We start from the raw sequence: 26,856 nt of genomic DNA on the forward strand, positions 1-26,856 counted from the left end.
AAAAGAATGTGAGTCATTTTGGAGGATATTACAATCCAGGTAAGAGATTAAGTATTGCTCTCTCTGCTCCCTCCCTTTTCTTTTCTTAGTAGACTTCTTTTTTTTTTTTTTTTAGAGAACTTTTAGGTTCATAGCATAATTAAACAAATAGCACAGAGTCCCCATATGCTTTTTGGCCCCATACATGCATAGCCCATTGTCAGAGTGGTACATTAGTTCAATTGATGAACCTACAGTGACACATCATAGTCACCCAGAGTCCATAGCTTGCACTAGGGTTCATTCTTGGTGTTGTACATTCTGTGGGTTACATGTGTATAATGATGTGCATTTACTATTATCATATCATACAGTGTCTTTTCACAGGCTCTAAAAATCCTGTGTCCTGCCCTCCCTTCCTGGCAACTGTCAATCTTTTTGCTTTTTCCACAATACTGTGTAGTTGGTCTCATACCTTTTCATGTTGGTTTCATTCACTTAGTAGTATTCATTTCAGGTTCCTGTGTGACTTTTCATGGCTTGATAGCTTTTTAAAGCACTGTATAATATTCCATTGACTGTACCACAGTTTATTCACCTACTGAAGGCCCATTTGGTTGCTTCCAAGGATTGGCAATTATGAATAAAACTACTGTAAGCATCCTTGTGCTTGTTTTTGTGTGGACATAAGTTTTTAGCTCATTGTAGCAAGGAGTCTGATTGCTGGATCATATGGTTAGAATGTGTTTATTCTAGTGTTGTAAGGAGCTGTTAAACTGTCTTCCAAAGTGACTGCAGCAGTTTGTATTTTCACCAGCAGTGAATGAGAGTTCGTGTTGCTCCACATCCTCACCAGTGTTTGGTGGTGTCAGTGTTTCCGGATTTTGGTCATTCTGCTAGGTGTGTTGTGGTATCTCATTGTTTTAATTTGCATTTCCCTGAACACATATGCTGTAGAGTATCTTTTTGTATACCTGTTTGTTGTCTGTATAACGTCTTTGGTGAGATTTCTGTTCGGGTCTTTTGCCCATTTTTTAATCAGGTTCTTCATTTTTCTGTTGAGTTTTTAGAGTTCTTTGTGTACTTGGGATAATAGTCCTTTATTATGTATTTCTCTTTATATGTTTTCTCACTATCTATGGCTTATATTCTCATTTCCTCGAAATATTGTCCTTTTCAGGTAGGGTTTGATTCCCTCCCATCTTTTCTTTCAAAAATGTGTTTTCTTCAAAACCTTCTCAGGTAGTCTCTCACACTTACTTTTCTCAGATGACTTTAAATGAGCCCCAGTGTCTGCATTAATCCCATTGATTTTTTTTGGTGGAGAAGTTGATTTTATTGGAATCATAGGCAAAATTGGGGATAATTGGCTTCTTTACAAGTTTGATTCTTCCCATGTAGAAACACTGCATATTCTAATTTATTCAGTTCCTATTTTATTTAATAATCATTTAGTTTTCTTCATCTTGGTTTTGCAGGTTTTTGTTGGGTCTACTCTTAGCATTTTTCATATGAATGGCACCTTATTTTCTCCCATTTTGTCTTTTAATCGTTCATAGTGATACTTAGTAAAGCTAATCATTTTGGTTCATGTATCCTATATCTGGCTAACTTAATGAATTATCTTGTCAGTTTTAAATGTTTTTCATTTATTTTCTTGGGTCTTAGATATTTTTTAGGCAAATAGCCATTTCATCTGCAAGCAAAGATATTTATGTTACTTCATTAGCTATATTTATGCTGCTTATCCAGTCTTTTACCGAAAATAGAACCTCAGCGCATGGTAAATTATCAGCCATCAGCTTTAATGGATGTGCCCTGGCATTTCACTGTGAAAGTGGTATTTGCTGTTCTTTTCTGACCTTCTTCATAAGGGTAAAAATTCTATTTGTGATCGAACCATTTTTGAAATTAATTCTTTCCCCAAATTCATATTAATCACCTTGGATCTGCCAGACATTAGGAAAAGCTACTACTAGCTTTTACCTACTGCCAAGCACTAGGGAAAGCTACTAGGAAAACCTACTGTGCACTAGGAAAGCAATAATGAGGAAAGCAGAATCCTTGCCTCATGGCTTACATTCTGGTGAGAAGGAGATACACGATAAAAGTGTAATTTGTTAGATGATGAAAAAATACAGTGGAGAAAAGTAAGGTGCAGGTACACAGGGACCATCCACAGGAGGAAGAAAATTATATCAATAGCCTAACTGTCTTAAAATAGCGAGTTCCCCTTTATTTAAGAAAACGTGTTTCCCTTAATTTGGTCGCACGGGATCTTTGTTGTCGCCGTGCTTTCTCTAGCTGTGAGTGGGACTACTCTCTAGTTGCAGTTTGAGGGCTTCTGTGTTGCAGCAGCTTCTCTTGTCGTGGAGCACGGTCTCTAGGCACGCAGGCTTCAGTAGCAGCCGAAGAATCCATGGCATGTGGAATCTTCCCAGACCAGGGATCGAACCAGTGTCCCCTGTATTGCAAGGCAGATTCTTAAAAACTAGACCACCAGGGAAGCCCAAGTTCCCCTTTAATAATGGGAATTTTTTTGGACTCATGATGCCTGGGAATATTTGAAAGCAGGTGGGAAGAACAGCCTGTCAAGGAAGATGGTACTGGGTGGGGAAGACTGAAGCAGCTCTGGAGATGTGAGGGAGTGAGACTTGACTTCCGGGAAGCAGAGTGAATTCGGTTTTCCTACCAGGCTGTGGCCTCAGAATCCCTTAATGCCTTGTTGCTGAATCCATGATTACTCACAGGACATCATGGTTCTATCTGATGTTTGGATTTGGGGCTCAAGTATTCCAGGGGCCCTGTGGACTTTGTCAGTGCCCAGTTTAAGGGTCAGCTCTCCTTTGAGAAATTGCTAAATTTGTTCTTTTGTGTTCTTTTTCTTTCACTCTCTCCTTTTGAATTCCGTAGTTCTGGTTTGGAAAGGACCCCCTCGTAACGGCCTGGGTGTAGAGCGAGGAGAGTAGCTAGGAGCAGTTGCAGTGTTTGTCCTGGGGATGTGTTTCTTCCCTGCCTCCTCCAGCAGCCGTTGTGAGAGTGTCCCCTTCTCCCTGTCCCCTGTGCTGTCTCCAGTGCACAGGCTGCTCTGGGGCTGCCGGGAGAGATTGGTGCACTCAGAGAATTAGGGGCTTAGCTGAGCCCCAGTGGGTAGGTGTTTTCATCTTCATTGGCTGAAAAGAATGCTGACTGCATAGGGTAGTGAGAATCCCAGGAGGTAGAATCATCTGTGGGGTCATCAAGGTGAGAAGGTACAGAAGTCAGGAAACCCCTTCCAGGTTGGGAGTGCAGCCTCTGTGGTCTGCATCATTCAGTCTGTCCATAGAAGCAAAGAGAGTAGCCAGTGGATGCTGTTAGAGACTGTTCTTGTGTCTCAGAAAATGCAGAGGCTCTGGCTTCTAGGGTGATGTGTGCTGTTCTGAAATAGCTGATCCCTCAGTCTAGATTGGGGGAGGGGCCTCGTGTTGCCTGGAGGTAGCCAGATAAAGATGGATTGACTGTTGATTTTGGAAGTTGTGGATGTGAAAAGATCTTCTCCAGACAGGGGCGACACCAGGTTAGGAGGAGGTTCAGGGGTTGGCTGTGTGTTTGGAGAAGTTCATGAAGCCTGTGCTGGAGGCAGGTCGCTATGTGGGAGGAGCCCGGGTTTGCTGTTTGACGAGTTTGGGTTGAAGTCCCAGCTCTGTCACTTCCTGGTTGTGTGATTTTGGGCAAAGTAGTGAATTTTTCTGAACTTTAGTTTCATTCTTTGAAAAAGAGGGGTAAATAACTCTGACTTCACATTGTGTTGTTAAGAGTAAATGACAGACAAGATTTAGAAGTACCCACCCAAGAGCCTGGTGCCTAGGGTCTAGTCTATGAATATGAGTTCATGTCGCTCTTGGGATGATGGCCTGGGGAGACAGAGAGGGGTGAACTTTCTCAAGTGGGATGAAGCTCAAGACATGGGGCAGGGGATGTGCCCGTGCTCGGAGACAGCACATAGCCAGCCTTCTTTGAAGATGTGTGGTTCAGAGAAGAGGCCAGAATAGGCAGGCTGCAGGTTTCCTTCAAGAGAGCTGGCTTTCTAATATGGTAAGAAGGAATGAAAAGAAATTTGTGAAATATTGGGAGTGTTTTTTTTTTTTAATTTTTATTTCATATTGTAGTATAGTTGATTAACAATGTGTTAGTTTCAGGTATACAGCACAGCAATTCAGTTATACATATTCAAGTATCTATTCTTTTTCAAATTCTTTTCCTATATAGGTTATTGCAGAATATACAGTAGAGTTCCCTGTGCCATGCAGTGGGCCTTCGTCAGTTATCTCTTTTAACATAGTAGTGTATACATGTCAGTCCCAAACTCCCAATCTTTCCCTCCCCACTGACCTTCCCCTCTGGTAACCACAAATTCATTCTCTAAGTCTGTGAGTCTGTTTCTGTTTAGTTCTTTTGTATCTTGTTTTTTTTTTTTTTTTTTTAACATTCTACATACAAGCTACATCATATGATTTTCTCTCTCTCCATCTGACTTACTTAACTCAATATGACTATCCCTAGGTCCATCCATGTTACTGCAGATGGCATAATCTTATTCTTTTTTTTATGGCCAAGTATATTCCATTGTGGGTTTCCCAGGTGGCTCAGTGGTAAAGAATCCGCCTGCCAATGCAGGAGACGCAGGAGAACCCCCTGGAGAAGAAAATGGCGACCACTCCAGTATTCTTGCCTGGTGAATCCCATGGACAGAGGAGCCTGGTGGGCTACAGCCCTTGGGGTCGCAAGAGAGTCAGGCACAACTGAATTACTAAACATAAGCAACAGTATTCCATTGTATATATGTGCCACATCTTCTTTATCCACTCCTCCATCGATGGGCATTTAGGCTGCTTCCATGTCCTGGCTGTTGTAAACAGCGCTGCACTATGCTGAACATTGGGGTGCATGTATCTGTTTGAATTATGGTTTTCTCTGGATATATGCCCAGCAGTGGAATTGCTAGATCATGTGGTAGCTCTGTTTTTAGTTTTTAAGGAACCTCTGTACTCTTATCCACAGAGGCCGTGCCAGTGGACATTCCCATCAATGGTGTAGGGAGGTTCACTTTTCTCCACACCCTCTCCAGCATTTATTATTTGTAGATTTTTAGGTGATGGCTGTTCTGAACAGTGTGATACCTCATTGCAGTTTTGACTTGCATTTCTCTAATAGTCTCTCTAAAGATGCTGACATCTTTTCACATGCCTCTTGGCCATATGTATGTCTTTTTTGGAGAAATGTCTGTTTGGATCTTCTGTCCATTTTTGATTGGATTTTTTTTTTTCATATTGAGTGCATAAGCTGTTTGTAAATGTGGAAGATTAATCCTTTGTCAGTCGTATTTACAGATATTTTCTCTCACTTTGGGTTTTTGCTGTGCAAAGGCTTTTGAGTGTAATTAGGTTCCATTTGTTTACTTTTGTTTTTCTTTTCATTACTCTGGGAGACAAACTGAAAAAGATATTACTGTGATTTATGTCAAAAAGTGTTCTGCCTATGTTTTCCTCTAAGAGTTTTATAGTATCCTGTCTTACATTTAGATCTTTAATCTATTTTGATTTTGTTGTTATATATCATGTTAAAGAATGTTCTGATTTCTTTTCTTTTTTTTTTTTTTTAACGTATAGCTGTACTGGGGCTATTTCTAAGGAGTGGCTTCTCTGTGTGTAGTGGAAGCTGGTGGGAAAGGCCAAGGAGAAACTGAGCAGGGAATACGTCCGGTGGTGTACATGTACTTTGGCTGAGAGGAGACGGGGAGAGTAGTTGGTGTACAGAGATAAGGTGACAGGTTATGGGTACCTCAGGTCTGTGGGTCCTAGAGAGACAGCTCCATGGAGACAGGAACATAAGAGGTTAACACAGTTGCAGCCTGGAGAGCCCCAGATGCCAGGCTGTGAGGTTGGGATGACAGTTTGGAGCTGCAGAGCTGAGCAAGTGGGATAGCCTTGGTGTTCCACATTTGAAGGTGGGAGCCCTGGCTGAGGGCTGGGGTACTGAGTGCTCTTGTCCATAGAACAGACCTTCCACGGGGCTCAGAGTCACAGACCTTGGCAGGTCCATTTCTTCCCTGAAGCTCACACTGGCCCCCTCTGGCCCACACTCAGAGCCTGAGCAGGAACCTGTTGTTTCAGGAGCCAGTGACCTTTGAGGACGTGGCCGTGTACTTCACCCAGAACCAATGGGCCAGCCTGGACTCTGCGCAGAGGGCCCTGTACAGGGAGGTGATGCTGGAGAATTACGCAAATGTGGCTTCCCTTGGTAAGGTCTCTCAGTGGCCCTCTGATAGTTGGTCTTCCTCAGATGTCTTGGGAGTTCTAGTAGTCCTCAGGGTTCTGTGGAGATGCTGGGTGGGGAAATCCCAGGTTCCCCTTGGCTTTGAAGTTGGACTTTATTCCTTCCCAGGGAAGAGCGTGGTTTTGGACCCTGAGGGAAAGGACTCTTGGGGTGCCCCAGGAGACCTCAGTTCCTCCGTCCTTGCAGTGTGGTGGATGTGGGCCCTCTCCTGTGTGCAGGAGCCTCCCAGGATATTGGTACATTCATCCTTCCTGAGGGGATGTCCTTTCTTCTGAGTCAGGGCGAGCTTGCACTTCCTCCCTGGGGAGAATCACTGTCTCCCTGATCTTTGCATGGAGTCAGTTTGGACCCCTTCCTCAGAACCCCTGTGTGGCTCATTGGTCCCCCAGGCAGTCCCCTTCTCCCCCCAACTCAACTCGCCTGCCTTGGGGTGGGCAGAGGGATCTCAGTAACAGCTCTGGATGTCTCCCCTCAACTTGTCTGTCTCTCTGTCTTGTTGGAGTAGTGTCTCCATTCCCCAGACCTGATCTGATCTCCCAGCTGGAGAGAGGGGAAGCTCCATGGGACCCCGATCCCTGGGAAGCAGAGGATTTGAGAGGCATCTGTCCAGGTGAGTAAGGGGACTTAGCACCTTCTGGTTTTGCCTTCCTGGTTTACTGGAAATGTTTCTTCTGCAGTGGAGAGCAAAGCTCCCTGTAGCTGACCCTCTGACCTGTATTGAGTTCCTGTCCCAAACCTGTAAGGACAGTTTTTATGGCAGGGTGGTAGGGTTTCAGCCATACTTTAAAGAAGGTGTGATTCTGTGCATCAAACTGATTGATTTGTACCATAGCTATGATTTTATTTGGCTTTTTAATATTTATATAATTTTTAGTATTTTAAAGTTCCATGATGTTATGGTTTACAATGTATTTGTTTTAAATGGGGCCATAGAGCAAAGGGCAAGAATATTCCTCCAATACCACACTCTCAAGACACACCCACCCATCCTAAAATTTCCAGTCTGCTTACCAGTCAGTCCTGGAAGGTTTTAATTACTTGGATTTTCTTTACTTTAGGAAGAAGCTTTTCAGGCCTCACTTCTCACACATACTGTAATGTTGTGAAAAGTGATTGCTTTAGTGGTAACAGCACAGTGGCCTAAAGTTCTCCAGTCACCTTATGTTCCCTCTGACTTCCTAAAAGAAAGAATCTTTGATCCCAGAATAGTATGTGAAATATTTAAAGTAGAATTATCTGGCTATTACGTAGAATTCAGAGTTGGGGGTGGTTTCCTGGCTTCCAGGTGGGGCACTGGGGTCCATCATTTCACTGTGTGTTTCTGGGCTGCTAGCTGCTCCCCTTCGTCTCACCGATGTCTTTTCCCTCCCTGAGGGTCTCCCTCTCTCTCTCTTTTGAAGTCTGTTTGCATTTCGTGCTGGTCCATCTTACCTCACCCATTCTTTTTTCCCCTCCTGCTTCCTTTCCTTCCCACTCTTGAAGTTCTCATTTGCCCACCTCACCTGCCCTGGTTCATTGCCCAGCCCTTCCTTATAAGAGGCACTTCCTGGACTGCAGTGTCATCTCTTGTCCAGTTTATGCTGTTGTTTTCCTTTTTCTCTCTTATCCTCTCTTATGGAGGCTCATAACCATCTCATGGGTGTATTTTAAAAAATCGCATCCTATAAAAGAAAACCAGGACCGCTGGATCCCGTTTCCCTTCCAGTTCAGTAACGAGGAAACTTGTGGTTTCTTTGGTCAGGTGGTGAGAGGGGCATCAAGACAGAAGAGCCAGCGGTAGCGCAGCAAGCCTCCGAGGGCACAGAGGCCCACAGCAGGCCCGTGGGAGGGCTTCTCACGAACGTGTCTCAGCACTTGGATTTTGAAAGCAAGGCAGTGTGGCAGACTTTCAGTCTGAATCCCAATCTGATACTTCGAGGCGGCATGAAGTTCTACAAATGCAAAGAATGTGGGAAGATCTTCCGATATAACTCAAAGCTCCTTCGGCATCAGAGGAGCCACACTGGGGAAAAGCCCTTCAAGTGCAAGGAGTGTGGCAAAGCTTTCAAGTCCAGCTATGACTGTATCGTACATGAGAAAAATCACATTGGTCAAGGACCCTATGAATGTAAGGAGTGTGGCAAAGGTCTGAGTTCCAACACCGCCTTGACCCAGCATCAGAGGATCCACACGGGGGAGAAGCCCTACGCGTGTAAGGAGTGTGGCAAGGCTTTCCGCCGGAGCGCCGCCTACCTGCAGCACCAGAGGCTGCACACCGGGGAGAAGCTCTATAAATGTAAGGAATGTTGGAAAGGTTTTGGGTGTAGGTCACTTTTTATCGTTCACCAGCGCATCCACACTGGGGAGAAACCCTACCAATGTAAGGAGTGTGGGAAGGCATTCAGCCAGAAGATCGCCTCCATTCAGCATCAGAGAGTTCACACTGGAGAGAAGCCCTATGAGTGTAAGGTGTGTGGGAAAGCCTTCAAGTGGTACGGCAGCTTTGTTCAGCATCAGAAAGTGCACCCTGTGGAGAAGAAGCCCAGCAAGGCTCTCGGGCAACCCTTGCTGCGTCCCCAGGGCCCCTCTGCATCCTTAGCTCCTGGGTGTCTCCCGGGCCCGGGCTCTGCTCCTGCTGTGGCCGTGGCCTTGCCACACGCTGTCCTCATTCCTGTCTCCGGGCCCGTGTTCATGCTGCTGCCCACCTCTGGGGTTCTTTCTTCCCCTGTCCAAGTAGTTCGTGTCTTCCAGGGTCTTCCTCCGGCTGTGAAGTCTTCCCCAGTTATTCTGACCCCTTCTCCTCACCCCTGTGACCTCTCTCTTGGCACTTCTCTGACTGTTACAGCAGATCTCTAACCTGCCTTCAGCTTGATCTGTAGCTTTTACACTGTACCTGTGTTCCTACTATTTCAGCATAAACTCCATTGTAATTGAGATATATTTAAAGATATATTTACCTGTGTTTATATAATATATTCTGTTTTCTTTTGGGTAGATAATGGAAACACATGACTTCTATATTGGTTCCTTTCAGACTTGAACAGTAACGACTGTATCTGCATCATGGGGCTGCTGGTTTGGAAAGTGCTGGTAGGATGCTATGGTGAATTAGGCATCTTTGAGATAGGACGTCCCCATATAAGGCCCCTGTGATGTGACAGAAGCTGCCTGGGAGAAACAGGCATGTAAGATCTGTCAGAGTTTAGAAGTGGCATAAGCTTACAGCCAGGGCCTTTAAAAATAAATGTAGGTGGTTCAGTGGCTGAAGGTGTGTATTCATGCAGGTGAAGTTGGGTTGTCCTTGACATAGATCGTTGAGGATCTTGTACATCTCTGCTAAAAATCATATGAAATAACCAGTTAGAAAACATATATGTGGCTTCCCTGGTGGCTCAGTGGTAAGGAATCTCCCTGCCAACACAGGAGACATGGGTTTGATCCCTGGTCTGGAAAGATCCCATATGTCGTGGGGCAACTAAGCCTGTGTGTGACAACTACTGAGCCTGCGCTCTAGAGCCTGAGAGCCACAACTCCTGAGCCTGCGTGCCCCAACTCCTGAAGCCTGTGAGCCCTAGAGCATGTGCTCTGCAGCAAGAGAAGCCCACTTCTCACTGCAATGGGAAGCCCACGTACTGCAGCTAGAGTAGCCCCGCTTCCTGCAACTAGAGAAGAGCCCGTGCAGGAATGAAGACCCAGCACAGTAAAAAATAAGTAAATAACAACTAAAAAAATGTTAAAATAGTTTAAAAAATGATAATCATTTATATGATTGAGAGAAATCAGGTCTTGAAACATGAAATTGTTTTTTATCTTTAGTTTTGCTCTTGATACCTGGCTGTTTCTTTCTTTCTTTTTTTTTTTTTAAGCAAATGAACTTTTAAAAAATTTATTTGGCCTTTCCAGGTCTTCACTGTGACCCAGGCGCTTCTCTAGTTGTGACACACGGGCTTAGTTGCCCCGAGGTATGTGGGATCTTAGTTCCATGACCAGAGATCAAACCCAGGCCCCCTTGCATTGGAGCTTGGAGTCTTAGCCACTCAATCACTTTGGAAAGTCCCTGGTTGTTTCCTTTTAAGTTTGGTTTCTTTAGTACATGTACACCAGGACATTCATCTTTGCTCCATGTGTTGTGTAAATTTTTCTTAGTGGGTGTTTTGGCTTCCTATTTGCAAGTGGCGTTGGTTTCTGCACTTTTCTCCAGGTAGCATAAATTATAAATATGAGTTTGGCAAATTACTAAAGAAATAGGAGCAGGCGATCTGGGGAAAATCTGAATATGCCTGTGGAATTTTTTTTTAATAATTTTTGTTTGCATTGGGTCTTTGTTGCTGCACATGGGCTTTCTCTAGTTGTGTGCGGGCTTCTCACTGCAGTGGTTTTTCTTGTTGCAGAACATGGGCTCTAGGGTACTTTGACTCAGCATTTGTGGCACACGGCCTTAGTTGCCCCACGGTATATAGAATCCTCCCAGATCAGGCATCAAACTTGTAACCCACCAGGCTCCTCTATCCCCCACTGTCACAATACATGTTAGCTCAATGCATGTTCATTGATCAGTGATCCTATCTAAACATTTCATCGTCTGCTGTCCCCTTTTCATTTTGCCTTCAGTCTTTTCCAGCCTCAGGGTCTTTTCCAGTGAGTCAGCTATTCGCATCAGGTGGCCAAAATATTGGAGTTTCAGCTTCAACATTAGTCCTTCCAATTAATATTCAGGGCTGATTTGGTCACGTTGCAGTCCAAGGGACTGTCAAGAGGTTGTGACAGGTTAGTGAAGTACAATTTTGGATTGGTCATGCTTTTGACCTTAAATGAGGTCTTTTATAACTATGCAAAGAATTATGTGAAGTAATTTCTGGGAAAAGAACTTGAGTTATGCATTATAGACACAGCTTATTTTATTGTGCTTCATTGTATCTGTTTTGCAGATACTGTGTTTTTTACAAATTGAGAATTTGTGGCAGCACTGCATTATCATATTATAGCTAAGATATTTCAGCAATAAAGTATTTTTTAATTAAGGTTTTTCCTTTTTTTTTTCCTGACATGATACTGTTAGACACTTCATACACTATAGTGTAAACAACTTTTATATGCACTGGGAAACCAGAAAATTCATGTGACTTGCTTTCTTGCTGAATTTGCTTTATCATGGTAGTCTGGAACCCAACCCACAGTATCTCCAAGGTTTGCCTTTATTAACACAAATTTAAAGTAAATCCTTATTGCCAAATTCAGACTTAAATTGAAGAAAGTAGGGAAAACCACTAGACCATTCAGGTATGAACTAAATTAAATCCCTTATGATTACACAGTGGAAGTGAGAAATAGATTTAAGGGCCTAGATCTGATAGATAGAGTGCCTGATGAACTATGGACTGAGGTTCGTGACATTGTACAGGAGACAGGGATCAAGACCATCCCCATGGAAAAGAAATGCAAAAAGCAAAATGGCTGTCTGGGGAGGCCTTACAAATAGCTGTGAAAAGAAGAGAAGCAAAAAGCAAAGGAGAAAAGGAAAGATATAAGCATCTGAATGCAGAGTTCCAAAGAATAGCAAGGAGAGATAAGAAAGCCTTCTTCAGCAATCAGTGCAAAGAAATAGAGGAAAACAACAGAATGGGAAAGACTACAGATCTCTTCAAGGAAATCAGAGATACCAAGGGAACATTTCATGCAAAGATGGGCTCAATAAAGGACAGAAATGGTATGGACCTAACAGAAGCAGAAGATATTAAGAAGAGGTGGCAAGAATACACAGAAGAACTGTACAAAAAAGAGCTTCATGACCCAGATAATCGTAATGGTGTGATCACTCACCTAGAGCCAGACATCCTGGAATGTGAAGTCAAGTGGCTCTTAGAAAGCATCACTATGAACAAAGCTAATGGAGGTGATGGAATTCCAATTGAACTATTTCAAATCCTCAAAGATGATGCTGTGAAAGTGCTGCACTCAATATGCCAGCAAATTTGGAAAACTCAGCAGTGGCCACAGGACTGGAAAAGGTCAGTTTTCATTCCAATCCCAAAGAAAGGCAATGCCAAAGCATGTTCAAACTACCGCACAATTGCACTCATCTCACACGCTAGTAAAGTAATGCTCAAAATTCTCCAAGCCAGACTTTAGCAGTATGTGAACCATGAACTTCCAAATGTTCAAGCTGGATTTAGAAAAGGCAGAGGAACCAGAGATCAAATTGCCAACATCTGCTGGATCATGGAAAAAGCAAGAGAGTTCCAGAAAAACATCTATTTCTGCTTTATTGACTATGCCAAAGCCTTTGTGGATCAGAAAGGATCCTGTGTAGATCACAATAAACTGTGGAAAATTCTGAAAGAGTTGGGAATACCAGAACACCTGACCTGCCTCTTGAGAAACCTATATGCAGGTCAGGAAGCAACAGTTAGAACTGGACATGGAACAACAGACTGGTTCCAAATAGGAAAAGGAATACGTCAAGGCTGTATATTGTCACCCTGCTTATTTAACTTATATGCAGAGTACATCATGAGAAATGCTGGGCTGTAAGAAGCACAAGCTGGAATCAAGATTGCTGGGAGAAATATCAATAACCTCATATACGCAGATGGCACCACCCTTATGGCAGAAAGTGAAGAGGAACTAAAGAACCTCTTGATGAAAGTGAAAGAGGAGAGTGAAAAAGTTGGCTTAAAGCTCAACATTCAGAAAACGAAGATCATGGCATCTGGTCCCATCACTTCATGGGAAATAGATGGGGAAACATTGGAAACAGTGCCAGACTTTATTTTTTGGGGCTCCAAAATCACTGCAGATGGTGATTGCAGCCATGAAATTAAAAGACGGTTACTTCTTGGAAGGAAAGTTATGACCAACCTAGATAGCATATTCAAAAGCAGAGACATTACTTTGCCAACAAAGGTCTGTCTAGTCAAGGCTATGGTTTTTCCAGTGGTCATGTATGGATGTGAGAGTTGGACTGTGAAGAAAGCTGAGCACCAAAGAATTGATGCTTTTGAACTGTGGTGTTGGAGAAGACTCTTGAGAGTCCCTTGGACTGCAAGGAGATCCAACCAGTCCATTCTGAAGGAGACCAGCCCTGGGATTTCTTTGGAAGGAATGATGCTAAAGCTGAAACTCCAGTACTTTGGCCACCTCATGGGAAATGTTAACTCATTGGAAAAGATTCTGATGCTGAGAGGGATTGGGGACAGCAGGAGAAGGGGACGACAGAGGATGAGATGGCTGGATGGCATCACTGACTCGATGGACGTGAGTTTGAGTGAACTCCGGGAGTTGGTGATGGACAGGGAGGCCTGGCGTGCTGCAATTCATGGGGTTGCAAAGAGTTGGACACGACTGAGTGACTGAACTGAACTGAACTGAAAGTAAATCCTTAAATGTTCATGCAAGGGCCATACATTTTTTAAAAGTTGTTTTTCTATCTACATGTTTCTACCTTGCAATTAGTGCTTCTTAAATTTTGCCATGTGTCTGAAGAACCTGGTGTAAAATGAGTAATTTTCTGGCCTAACTCTCAGAGATTGATTTTATAAAAACTTTTTATTGGAATATAGTTGATTTACAATATTGTGTTAGTTTATGCTCTACAGCAAAGTCTGATTGTGGATATCCATGGTGATGCCCAGACCTTTACGTGGACCACGCTTTGAGAGAGCTGCCTTGAGCAGATGTCTGGGGGTGTACATTGATAAAAGGCTTGCCCTATTTCTCAGTGATCTTCAGGAAAGAGACCTCTACACGTAGTTTGGGTGGTGTCAGTTTAGAAGGAGAGAGAAAAGCAAGTGGAATTGGTGCAAAGGGAAGAAAAGGGAAGGGGAAAGGGATATGATGTGGCCTGTGGAGTCCTTGAGCTCTCCAGCACCAGGAAGTTCCTGAGGTGGACAGTGGCTGTTTTTTGCTGGTTTTGTTGTTTACTTGCATGTTGGCTGAAAGTGAGAACATTTTTTTCTTACATGAATTAATACACTTTAAAATAGCTCCTTGGTTAAAGACAGCACACAGTGGATGCTGCAGATGGTTTAGAGATGAACAACAGGAGTCTGGAGACAGCGGGGGTCTATGTGATGTGGCAGAAGGTGGAACAAAGAGCAAGGTTTACAGTCTTGGATGCATTCTTTAGAAAACTAGTTTGAATGCTTGCAGTTCAGAAAATTTGGGCTGGTGGTAGTGGTGGGAGCCAAAAAAATTAACCAGAAACTAAAACCAAACAAATAGACCCCTCCTCCTGCAGTAAACTTTGTGGAAATAGGATGCACAATGTAGTTTTGTAAAGATGGTGGTTGAACATGTTGACATCCACACCCTCCTGAAACCCCATTAAGAAAACTAAATGAAAAATTAAAAGACATAAACTCAGGACAGTGAAAATAAGCTGATGATAACACTTTGGAAGCTTGAAATCAGATGAAAGAGTTGTGACTTGGAGCAGAGCTGAGGAAAGCAAATCCTAAGCCACATTGCAGGGAGCTGAGCAGCGCCCTCATGTGGCAGAAAAGCTTAGGAAAGATTCAGATAACTTCTGAAAGTGTATGGGCATGCTAACGGGGCAAAGAACAGGAAAACTGGCTTAAGTCTTTAAAAAAAACTTAGATTCTGGGTCACTTCCCCACCTTTCTCTCCTCAGTAGCAGTGTAGCAGAATTTTGGGTGTCAGGGAACCACACTGAATGTTAAGTCCTTCCTGCTCTGATCAAAACCTACTCATCTCTTGAGGATGCTGCTTCCCCAGCACCATCCCTCACATCACAATTCTGGGTCCTCTTTCTCTGTGAAAGTTTCAGGCCATTCTTCACCTCTCACTTTGCCCCCAAACCTCCATCTTTGAATCCTGTCATCAGGCTGGAACCTCTGGGTCACATTCCCTTTGTTCCTTGAAGATGTTAGCTCATCACCTGCTGTCACTCTGCTCAACATTAATCTTGTCTTAATTCTTGGTGTTTTCAGTGGATGAGCCTTCCAACAGCTCACCTCTCATTTTCTTTCTTACCTTTTCATTTTACCTGAACCACTCTTTGATCATATCCTAGACCTCATGATATAAAACTTCACCCCTCTGTAACCTCAGCACTTTAAATATCTTGCTCTATGACCTGTCTTTCTAATTTCTTCCTTTTAGAATCTTGATGCTAACAGTCCTTCAGCTCCACTGTTGCCCCTTTTCACTGCTCTTCACTTCCTTCATGCCTGTTCTTTCTTTATCCCACTTAAAATCCATGGTCAGTTATTAGAACAGTTTCCTCTACATTCTCCTTTAATGGCCTTGCCCTTTTCTGGCTTTGGTATAGACACAGTTGGCAGGACCCCATCTCTGACTAAATGCAGTTCTTTGCCTTCTTTGTGCCTGCGTCCATGCTACCAAAAGTGGTCAGGGAAAAGCACATTGTCATGTGGAATTATCCTGCTTGAGGTTCATGATAAGTAACTTCAAGTAGGCCCTTAATGCCTCCTACATCATACCGTATCTCCAGGCTTCCCTTCATTTTCCTGGCCTGCTGCTCTGTACCTCCTCTCACAAACCTCCCAGTCCCTCCTGCCCGGTCGTCACCAGCCTCAGCTGATAGATTGTGCTCTCTGCTGGGATAACTGAGCTCCAGGGAGTGGCTGTGCCTTCGGCCCTGGTGCCAGAGTGAGGAGACACAGGTGGGGCCCTCCATTATCTCTTCCCCTTTTCAACTTGCAACATCTGACCTTCTCCCACCCACTTCTCATCTCATGTCCTAAGGCAGCTCTGTCACGTTCAGCAACCCGCTTCTACTTCCTAATTCCTGGTCAGTGTGCCGTTGTAGACAACAGAATCTTTTTGGGTGTTTTTTTTTTTTTGGCCACACCATGTGGCTTATAGGATCTTACTTCCCCAACCAGGAATTGAACCTGGGCCCACAGCAGTGAAAGTGCAAAGTCCTGTCCACAGGACCATCAGTGAATTCCCTAGAATCTATTTTAACATGTTTAAGCAGAAAGGGATTTGCTACAAACCACTAGGTAGCTTACAGAATTCCCCAAAAGGAACCAAGCTGGGCTGTCACATAGGCATGCTCAGAAAAGGGACCAAGGACAGCACCAAGAGGCTCCAGTGGAAACCCAGCAGCTGCTGGTGCCTGCTGCTGGACTGGCACCCTCACCACACCGAAGAGAGGGGCTAGACCTCCAGGAGGCTTGCTACATGCGCTGAGAAAAACCAGGTGCATCCACATCCGTTTGAGAAGGATCCTGACTATAGGGTCTCATGACCTTTATTTCCATCTTCCAAGAAGTTGTAGCCACTCAACTGTATTGGCTGTATGTGTACATCTAAGGAGCAAGGACTCCAAGGAAATAATTTTTGGATTCATTCTCAGAAAGTGAGATTTATAATGTGGAGGAGTCCTGAAAAGGAGAAAGGATTTTCAAAATATTTTGGGCAGCTATAAAATATCAAATACTCTTTACAGGCATAGAAAATTACTGAAATCTCTGATGAATGTGCTATATTCATAGATAGGGAAGGTGAATATCCAGATTTTAGTTTTTACCAAATGAATTTATATGTTAAAAGCAATTTCAATCAAAGTTACTAGAGGAGGGGGTTGTGTGTGTGTTGTGAATGTGCACACATCTGCAGCCTTACAGATTAATTCTAGAATTTATACAGAAGAGCAAAGGACAAAGAACAGCCAAGCCATTTTTGAAGAAGATGGGAGATTTTTTGATATAAGATAGATATTAAATATATTGATAATCAAAAACACAAAAGCAAAAACAAAACCGCACCCCACAACCTAAGATACACTGTAATATGGTTTATATGAGTTAAAACAACAATAGAGTGTTTAGAAATAGATACATTTTATAAAGTAATGAAGTAGTGAATGTCACCCAGTTGTGTCTGACTCTTTGTGACTCCGTGGACTCTACAGTCCATGGAATTCTCCAGGCCAGAATACTGGAGTGCGTAGCCTTTCCCTTCTCCAGTGGATCTTCCTGACCAAGGAATCGAACCAGGATCTCCTGCATTGCAGGTGGATTCTTTACCAACTGAGCCATGAGGGAAGCCCTAGTTATACACATTTATACAAAGTGCAGAATTATAGAGAAATTACTTTTAGAGCAATCAGCATCAGTGGTGCAGCCTGAGAAAATATACTGTTCCTCTCTCCTTCCTCTGTTCTCCTCTTACTAATCCTACTTCTCTTATTCTGTCCTATATTCCAGGAACCCAGTCCCAAATGTTGACCTCTCATGGTCCAGCACTCCCAACCATTGCTCTACTTGTTTCTGAAAACAATAGTGGGCTTTGTTTCCAAAAATATCTTGAATTAATGATTCTCAAAGTACTTTACGAAATGTGGTCTTTTAAAACCCCTGGATCAGTACAAATAGCTATTTCATGGCTGTCCAGAAAGAAGTCATATGATTTGCTTTAACCTAAGAATCATATTGTTTTATTTTAAGATTTGCTTATTTATTCTTAGCTGTGCTGGGTCTTTGTTGCTCTGTTCAGACTTTTGTCTCGTTACAGCAAGCCGGGGTTACTCTTCATTGCAGTGCGTGGGTTCATTGCATTGCGGCAACCTCATTGGGGTGGAGCAGGGGCTATAGGCTCTCAGACTTAAGTAGCTGCAGCTCGCAGGCTCTAGAGTACTGGCTCTGTAACTGTGACGTGTGGGCTTGGTTGCCATGTGGCATGTAGGATCTTCCCAGAGCAGGGATCAAACCTATGTCTTCTTCATTAGCAGGTGGATTTTTAACCACTGCATCATCAGGGAAGCCCCAAAGTCATATTGTGTTAAAAGCTAAATAATATATAAAAAAATGTATTGCTTAAGGAAAACATTTTGATACTTTTATTATATGAAGCCCAATTATAAGATGGGCTCTTGTATTTCTCATAAATAATTCAGTGATGATTGTTATTTCTACCAGTCTCCTCACTAGTTACAATAGATTTGTGCTGTTAAAGGAAATTTCAGTTGGTCACAATTTTCATCTTACACCTTTGCCACCTTCTCAGTTCAGTTCAGTCACTCAGTCATGTCCAACTCTTTGCAACCCCGTGGACTGCCAGGCTTCCCTGTCCATCACCAGCTCCTGGAGATTGCTCAAATTCATGTCTGTCGAGTTGGTGATACCATCCAACCATCTCATCTTCTGTTGTTGCCTTCTCCTCCTGCCTTCAATCTTTCCCAGCATCAGGGTCTTTTCCAGTGAGTCAGTTCTTCCCATCAGGTGGCCAAAGTATTGGAATTTCAGCTTCAGCATCAGTCCTTCCAATGAATATTCAGGACTGATGTCCCTTAGGATTGACTGGTTTGATCTCCTTGCAGTCCAGGGAACTCTAAAAGTCTTCTCCAACACCACAGTTCAAAAGCATCAATTCATTGATGCTCAGCTTTCTTTATAGTCCAACTCTCATATCCATACATAACTACTGGAAAAATCATAGCTCTGACTAGATGGACCTTTGATGAAAAAATAATGTTGCTAGTTTTTAATGTGCTGTCTAGGTTGGTCATAGCTTTTCTTCCAAGGAGCAAGTGTCTTTTGATTTCATGGCTGAAGTCACCTTCTGCAGTGATTTTGGAGCCCCCCAAAATAAAGTCTGTCACTGTTTCCATTGTTTCCCCATCTATTTGCCATGAAGTGATGGGACCGGATGCCGTGATCTTAGTTTTTGGAATGTTGAGTTTTAAGTCAGCTTTTTCACTCTCCTCTTTCACTTTCATCAAGAGGCTCTTCAGTTCTTAGCTTTCTGCCATAAGGGTAGTGTCATCTGCATATCTGAGGCTACTGATATTTCTCCTGGCAATCTTGATTCCTTTCCCAGTTTTGAACCAGTCTATGGTCACCTCATGTGAAGAGTTGACTCATTGGAAAAGACTCTGATTCTGGGAGGGATTGGGGGCTGGAGGAGAAGGGGACGACAGAGGATGAGATGGCTGGATGGCATCACCAACTCGATGGACATGAGTTTGAGTGAACTCTTGGAGTTGGTGATGGACAGGGAGACCTGGCGTGCTGTGATTCATGGGTTCGCAAAGAGTCGGACACGACTGAGTGACTGAACTGAACTGATTCTTCCATGTCTGGTTCTAACTGTTGCTTCTTGACCTGCATACAGATTTCTCATGAGGCAGGTCAGATGGTCTGGTATTCCCATCTCTATAAAAATTTTCCAAAGTTTGTTGTGATCCACACAGTCAACAGCTTTGGTATAGTCAGTAAAGTAGAAGTAGATGTTTTTCTGGAATTATCTTGCTTTTTCTGTCATCCATTGGCAATTTGATCTCTGGTTCCCCTGCCTTTTCTAAATCTAGTTTGAACATCTGGAAGTTCTTGGTTCACGTGCAGTTGAAGCCTAGCTTGGAGAATTTTGAGCATTACTTTGTTAGCATGTGAGATGAGTGCAGTTGTGTGGTAGTTTGCACATTCTTTGCATTGCCTTTCTTTGGGGTTGGAATGAAAACACCTTTTTCAGTCCTGTGGCCACTGCTGAGTTTTCCAAAGTTGCTGGCATATTGAGTGCAGCACTTTCACAGCATCGTCTTTTAGGATTTGAAATAGCTCAGCTGGATTTCCATCACCTCCACTAGCTTTGTTCATGATGATGCTTCCTAAGGCCCGCTTGGCTTCACATTCCAGAAGGTCTGGCTCTAGGTGAGTAATCACACCATTGTGGTCATTTAGGTCTTGAAGATCTTTTTTGTATAGTTCTTCTGTGTATCTTGCCACCTCTTCTTAATATCTTCTGCTTCTGTTAGGACCATTTCTGCCCTTTATTGTGCCCATCTTTGCATGAAATGTTCCTTTGGTATCTCTGCTTTTCTTGAAGAGATCTCTAGTCTTTCCCATTCTATTGTTTTCCTCTATTTCTTTGAATTGATCACTCAGCAAGGCTTTCTTATCTCTCCTGCTATTTTTTGGAACTCTGCATTCAGATGGGTATATCTTTCCTTTTCTCCTTTGCCTTTAGCTTCTGTTCTTTTCTTAGCTATTTGTAAGATCTCCTCAGACAACCATTTTGCCTTTTTCCATTTCTTTTTCTTGGGGATGGTCTTGATCCTATACAAATGGTCTTGCCTCCTATACAGTGTCATGAACCTCCTTCCATAGTTCTTCAGGCACTCTATCAGATCGAATCCCTTAAATCTATTTGTCCCTTTTACTGTATAATCGTTAAGGGATTTGATTTAGGTCATACCTGAATGGTTTAGTGGTTTTCCCTACTTTCTTCAAGAACACCTTTAAGTTTTTCTTTTCCACTGCAGGGGGCCCAGGTGTTTTTTGTTTTTTTTGAAAAACACCTTCTCAAGAGCACCTTTAATTTTTTTTGGCTGTAACACTTGGCTTGTGGGATCTTCGTTCCCCAAGCAGGGCTTGGTCCTGGGCCCCTTGCAGTGGGAGTTGGGATCCCTAACCCCTGGACCATCAGGGCATTCCTCTTGAATTTTAATAATGATAAACGTATCTACTTTCCTGATGCTATTTGCCACGTAATATTTAAGCACAATGCACTGAAAGCTAGATTTCTCTATGTCAGGTTTGTATAAAAAGAAACTCCAGAAATGGTAAGTGACCTTGCTTAAGGACATAGCGACTAGAGACAGAACTGAAGTATTTCTTTTTTTTTAGATTTGAGTTCTTTATTTTTTTAATTAATTTATTTACATTGGAGGATAATTACTTTACAGTACTGTGGTAGTTTTTGCCATACATCGACATGAATCAGCCACGGGTGCACATGTGTCCCCCCACCGTGGACCCCCCTCCCACCTTCCTTCTCACCCCCTCCCTCAGGGTTGTCCCAGAGCAAAGGCTTTGAGTGTCCTGCTGCATGCGTCAAACTTGCACTGGTTATCCATTTTACGTATGTTAATATACATGTTTCAGTGCTCTTCTCTCAAATCATCTCACCCCTGCCTTCTCCCACATAGTCTGTTCTTTACATCTGTGTCTCTTTTTCTCTCTTGCATATAGGGTTGTCATTACCGTCTTTCTAAATTCCATGTATATGCATTAATATGCTATATTGGTGTTTGTCTTTCTGACTTACTTCACTCTGTATAATAGGCTCCAGTTTCATCCACCTCATTAGAACTGACTCAAATGCATTCCTTATTATAGCTGAGTAATATTCCATTGTGTATATGTACCACAGCTTCCTTATGCGTTCATCTGCCGATGGACCAGGTTGCTTCCAGGTCCTGGCTATTGTAAACGCTGCTGCAATGAACACTGGGGTACATGTGTCTCTTTCAGTTCTGGTTTCCTTGGTAGAACTGAAGTATTTCAATGCCCACTTTCAGCTCTAAGTTTTACTTTCTAAGAAAAACAGTCTCCATTATAGGAGGCATTTTCAGTGTATCAAAAATTACTTATATGGGATAGATAAATTTTTTTCTTGCCCTTGTTTTGCATGCAGTCTTAACAGCTTAGTTGTAATCTTTTCTTCAGTGACTACTAGCAAATTGGTTAACTATGGAAGGAGTGACAGTCATTAGATTGTATCAATAAAAGTGCAAATTATGAGTCTCAGATGTATAGGCAGCAAAACCATCTAGCCAAATTGTATCTACTCCTGAGAAGGAGGATCTTTTTATAGCACTGTTGTGCTGGGAACAGGGCAATTTTCTTGTACCTTCTCAGCACTCTCATTTCTACAAACAAGATGCCTAATTATCATATAATTATAAGTAATTAAGAAGAGGTATCTATATTATTTCCACTTTGAGTCTCTTGACCATATAAAGTGGGCCTTTAAATTTCTTACGTTTCTTTTTTTCTAATTAGAAATACATGCTTTGGAGCAAAAATCTTGCCTGGAAGTACCTAGGCCTGAATTTCACCACTTTTAACACTTTGGTGACCACACAAACACACAAAGTGAATGTGCATGCATCCGTGAATTATAACTGCACGCACTCTGTCATAAGCTTTATCTAGTTAGCAGAACACCATGGACCTGTCCTAGTCGGCAAATCATCTGTAATATCATGTTTAATAGCTACATATAGTTGCACTGCATGGATTTCTCTTCTTCCTGGAACCAATCTCTTATTATTGAACATTTAGGATATTTCCATTTTGAATCTCCTTAAATGCTTTGATGAATATCTAGTACATACATGATTGACACAGTTATGGTTTATGTATTTATTTTTAGTTCATTTCTACAGTTTTCTTTAAATAAAAGAAATGGAATATTTCTGTTAAACTGAGGGCCCCTTTGATACCCAGCCCAAGCTCATCCTGCTCCCTGTAGGACAGGCCAATAAATTGAAAGATGAGTTGTTGGGGCAAGGAATAATGACTTTAATTGGAAAGCCAGCAGGCCAGGAAGATGGTAGACTAGTGCCTTGTCGAAAAGAACCTTCTTCCTTCAGTCAGAATTCGGGCTCCTTTTACAAAGTAAAGGGGGAGGGCTCACTGCAATGCCAGTAGGCCTTGGGGACCCGCCCTATTACACTTTCTGTTCTTCTGTTTTGCTTTTATTATTTTCCCAGAACTACTCTATAAATAAGTGGCCCTGCTTTTCACGTTGAAAAAGCCAGCATCGGTGCTGCTGTCCGAGGGACGCTGGAGGCAGTCATGCTGTGGGCAGCCTCATGCGCAGGTTCTCTGTTTGTCTCTGTGGGTTATTAGTCTCTCTCCAGTTACTCAGCATCATTTTCCCTCATTACCATTGTGCTTGAGGTATGTTACTAGAGGATTCAGGAAAGTAAGGGAGTAAACCAAAAAAGAGAAATATTTAGAGCTCAGGAAATGAAGGATCCAGTATTCACAGAGTAGTGAAGGGATGGGAAGAGAGTTGTACACCTGTCCTAGGCAACAGCCCGTTTGAATTGAGTAGGACAATGAAATACTGTGGGGGTTCGGCCTCCAGGAAAAAAGGACAATAATATTCTAATTCCAGGCACATCATCATGCACTGTCAGAACACCAAAGATGAAAGAACCTAAGAGCCTCTGCAGGTGTGTGGGAGTGAGGAATAGGTCACATACATCAAGGAAGTGGAATCGGAATGGCACGAGACTTCTCAGTAGCGTCATGAGATGCTCCAGGAGAGTGGGCAGTACCTTAAAAGTTCTGAAGAAAATTATTTTCAAATTTGAATTTAAGTCCTAGGCAAAGTGTTAGTCACTCAGTAGTGTCTGACACTTTGCGACCCCATGGACTGTAGCTCACCAGGCTCCTCTGTCCATGGGATTTTCCATGCAAGAATACTGGAGTAGGTTGCCCTGCTCTCCTCTAGGGAATTTTCCCAACCCAGGGATCGAGCTCAGGTCTCCTGCATTTTAGGCAGATTCTTTACTATCTGAGTAGCCAAGCTATCCATCAAGTAGAATTAATGTGAGTAGATTCTATATTAATGCAAGTAGAATGCCAAGTGCTAACTATATAAAATGTACTGATAGTGCTGGAACTAGAAAATCATCACTTTGTGACCATTATAATAAAGATTGGTTCAGATAAGAGTCATCAATGGATGCTCAGTATAGGGGGAAATTTAATGAGAATTAGAGTATTTGTATAACCTTCAGTGTCTACCCGTGGAAAGCTTATTAGTTGCAAGTGTAATCACAAACTCTACAAATTGTACAGCATCTTGACTGGGTTATCAAACTTAACACCACCAATGGGGGGCGTTTGGAGATTATACCCTTCATACCTGATGACCTGAGAAAAGCACGTCACTTGTGAGTATCCTAGTAAGGGATGATTATCCCGAATCTAATCACAGGGAATCACCAGGCAAACCCAGTATGGTGTATTTCTATTCAAAAAGGAGTTTCCCTGTTCTTTCAAAAATGTAATTGCCATAAAAGACAGACTGAGAAGGTATTCCAGATTAAGTATGACTGTAGAGATATGATGCTAAATGCAATACTTGAGTGGATGCTCTATTGAAGGAAAAATAAACTGCTATAAAGGACATTATTGGGCGGACATACATTAAAATATAGACAATAAGGTAAAAATTGGATAAAAATTAGTTTAAAATTGGTATTAAATTTACTAAAGATAATAGTATTGTCATTACATAAGAGAATATTCTAAGGAAATATACACACTGAAGTATTTATGGATAAAGGGCCATGATGTATGCAAATTACTCTTGAACATTTCAGAAAAAAATGATCATCTGTCTCCTTCCATCTATCCCTCCATCCATCCATGAGAGAGAAAGAGGAGAGAAAGAAAAAGGAAATACTAAAGAAAATGGAGCAAAATGTTAGTAATAGGTGAATGTGGGTAAGAGATAACATGACCTTCATGAAATTATTCTTAGTCTTAGAACTATTCTACAGGTTTGAAATTTAAAAGTAGTATAAAATGTATCCTCAGACATCTAAGGACTAGGTAATTTAATCATCATGTTACAAGAATATGTGTGCTTCAGAAAAAGGAGGATGTTATGTAGAAAAAAATACAGAAGATCTGGGAAATTGGAAATCCAGCACAGGAGAAGAAAGGAAGCTTCAAGATGGCAACAGTAACAAGTCCAGATTGAAATAGGAGGATAGAGATCTGAAAAAACAAAAATGAAACTGATGGATTACCTGAAGTGTTTGATGGTTCAGAAAAAAATATTGTTTCACAGACCTGTGGGAGAATCTGGAAAGGATATTAAGGGGCAGTACAAAACAAAGCAAATTACAAAAGAAAAATCTAGGCAACTCTGAGGTACAGGAAAATCAAAAGTTGAATAAGAAACATGTAATTATAAAACATACCTTGGCTTATGAAGTAACTGTTTACAACCATGATAAGCAAGCACTACATATTCTACAACCAACATTTGTGATATATTGGGAGAATGATGGAGTATGCTGCTGCTGCTGCTAAGTCGCTTCAGTTGTGTCTGATTCAGTGCGATCCCACCAGGCTCCCCTGTCCCTGGGATTCTCCAGGCAAGAACACTGGAGTTGAGATGTAAAAAATTACATCCTTAATGATCACAACCAGAAAATGGATTCTGTCTAAAATTAATAACTGTGAAGAGCAATATAAACATGTGGCAGCTACTGTTGATTGCCTACAGAACAGCCAATCTTTTTCTTCCTTCTACCCAGTTTTCAGCATTTGCGCCTTCCACTGGCCATGTGTAGCAGGGGCACCTCCAAGGGGTAAACCCTGTTTGGTCCAAGCTGATCATGCTGGGCCTACACCCCTCTTTTTACCAGCCAGGGCATGGCAGCGTGCTGTGGTTCTAGCTGATGACACACTAGGGCAACCTCAGGGGTTTCAAGGAGTCCATTTGTTCACTCTTAACCAAAGACACACAGCAAGTGGATCTTTCATCCATCTGTTACTGTGAGTGGAGTTTATGTTATTCTGGCCTTCTTGCATATGTTTATGAACGTGTATGATTTTTAAATATATGTACGTATATATGTGTGTGTGTGTGTATGTACATGTATTCACACACAATTTTTTAAACCCCCAATGGGATCCTTTAAGAGACTAGTCCTCAAGCTTGAACATGCTTAAGAATGATCCAGAGGACTCCGTAAACACAGATTACCTGATGCCCTCCACAGAAATTGCCACACTTCAGGGCTTACAGCTCAGTCCTTCCAGGCACCGGTGGACAAACTCACCTGCAGTCCTGCCACCTCAGACCCTCTGAATACCCCCAATTCGCGTCCACATCTCTCCCATTTCTCTTTCCAATCCTGGGAGCACAACTGTCTTCCTTCTAGGTTCCCCTCCCAACCAGAAAAACACAAAGCCTGCATTGCATCTTCTTCCCAGTCTAGTTAATGTCCTCAAGAAGTTTGTTTCTAATAGCAAATGCCTGGTTTTATTTTTAAAATTTTTTGGCTTCAAAGAGATCTTTATAATGATAATTATATCCTGTGCTCTGCTGTGCCCAGTTGTGTCTGACTCTTTGTGACCCCATGGACTGTAGCCCACCAGACTCCTCTGGCCATGGGATTCCCCAGGCAAGAATACTGGAGTGGGTTGCCATTTCCTCCTCCAGGGGATCTTCCTGACCCTGGAGTCTCCCAAGTGTCCTGTCTTGCAGGTGGATTCTTTACCACTGAGCCACCTGGGAAGCCCAGTTATATCGCTAGTAATCTCTTAATTTCTTGAGAGTTAAGGCCTGATTCTCAGCAAGATCCCATGGATGGATCTCACTAGCAAGGCCATTGCTGGGAAGTAGACAACTGGAGGTCCATAGCTTGGTATTAAATATGCTCATTGGTGCATCTTCATTATGAGAATGTAGCAAATGCCTATTTTTAGATATTGTTTTCACACTAGACTCTGATTTACAGTTCCTTTTTTTTTTTTTAGAAACACAAACCCTTATTAACTGCCCCCTTAAGGAGAGGGAAATCCAGATTTTGTACTTTCTGAGATATCTGGCTACTCTCCTGGGGAGAGGAAAAAAATTGTCATCACTCTTTGATGATTGACAGTAGTAGAATCAAAAAACAAAACAAAAACCCAAATCACAGGCCACTTTCTTAGTCACCCTGCCGCATCCCGCATATAATAGGTGCTGCAATAAGCTCTGGTAAGTCATCAGATGAACCTTTGTGGAATGTCTTTTGCCTTGCCTTTGACTGATTTACCATGTTCTTTACAACAAATA

General features: G+C 42.4%; 1 protein-coding gene across 3 annotated transcripts in view; it reads left to right on the top strand.

Moving 5' to 3' along the window:
- LOC132343483 (zinc finger protein 621-like) overlaps nucleotides 1-26,126 on the top strand; it is a 54,304-nt gene extending 28,178 nt beyond the window's left edge. For all 3 annotated transcript variants that reach the window (XM_059879987.1, XM_059879986.1, XM_059879985.1), the window contains exons 3-5: nucleotides 6,132-6,258; nucleotides 6,800-6,904; nucleotides 8,036-26,126. In XM_059879987.1, coding sequence (XP_059735970.1) covers nucleotides 6,132-6,258; nucleotides 6,800-6,904; nucleotides 8,036-9,129 — 1,326 coding nt within the window. In that variant the 3' untranslated portion in view covers nucleotides 9,130-26,126. The remainder of the gene's footprint in view (nucleotides 1-6,131; nucleotides 6,259-6,799; nucleotides 6,905-8,035) is intronic.
- The last annotated feature ends 730 nt before the right edge of the window (nucleotides 26,127-26,856 follow it).

The sequence above is a fragment of the Bos taurus genome, chromosome 22, assembly GCF_002263795.3.
Source record: "Bos taurus isolate L1 Dominette 01449 registration number 42190680 breed Hereford chromosome 22, ARS-UCD2.0, whole genome shotgun sequence".
Taxonomy (NCBI): domain Eukaryota; kingdom Metazoa; phylum Chordata; class Mammalia; order Artiodactyla; family Bovidae; genus Bos; species Bos taurus.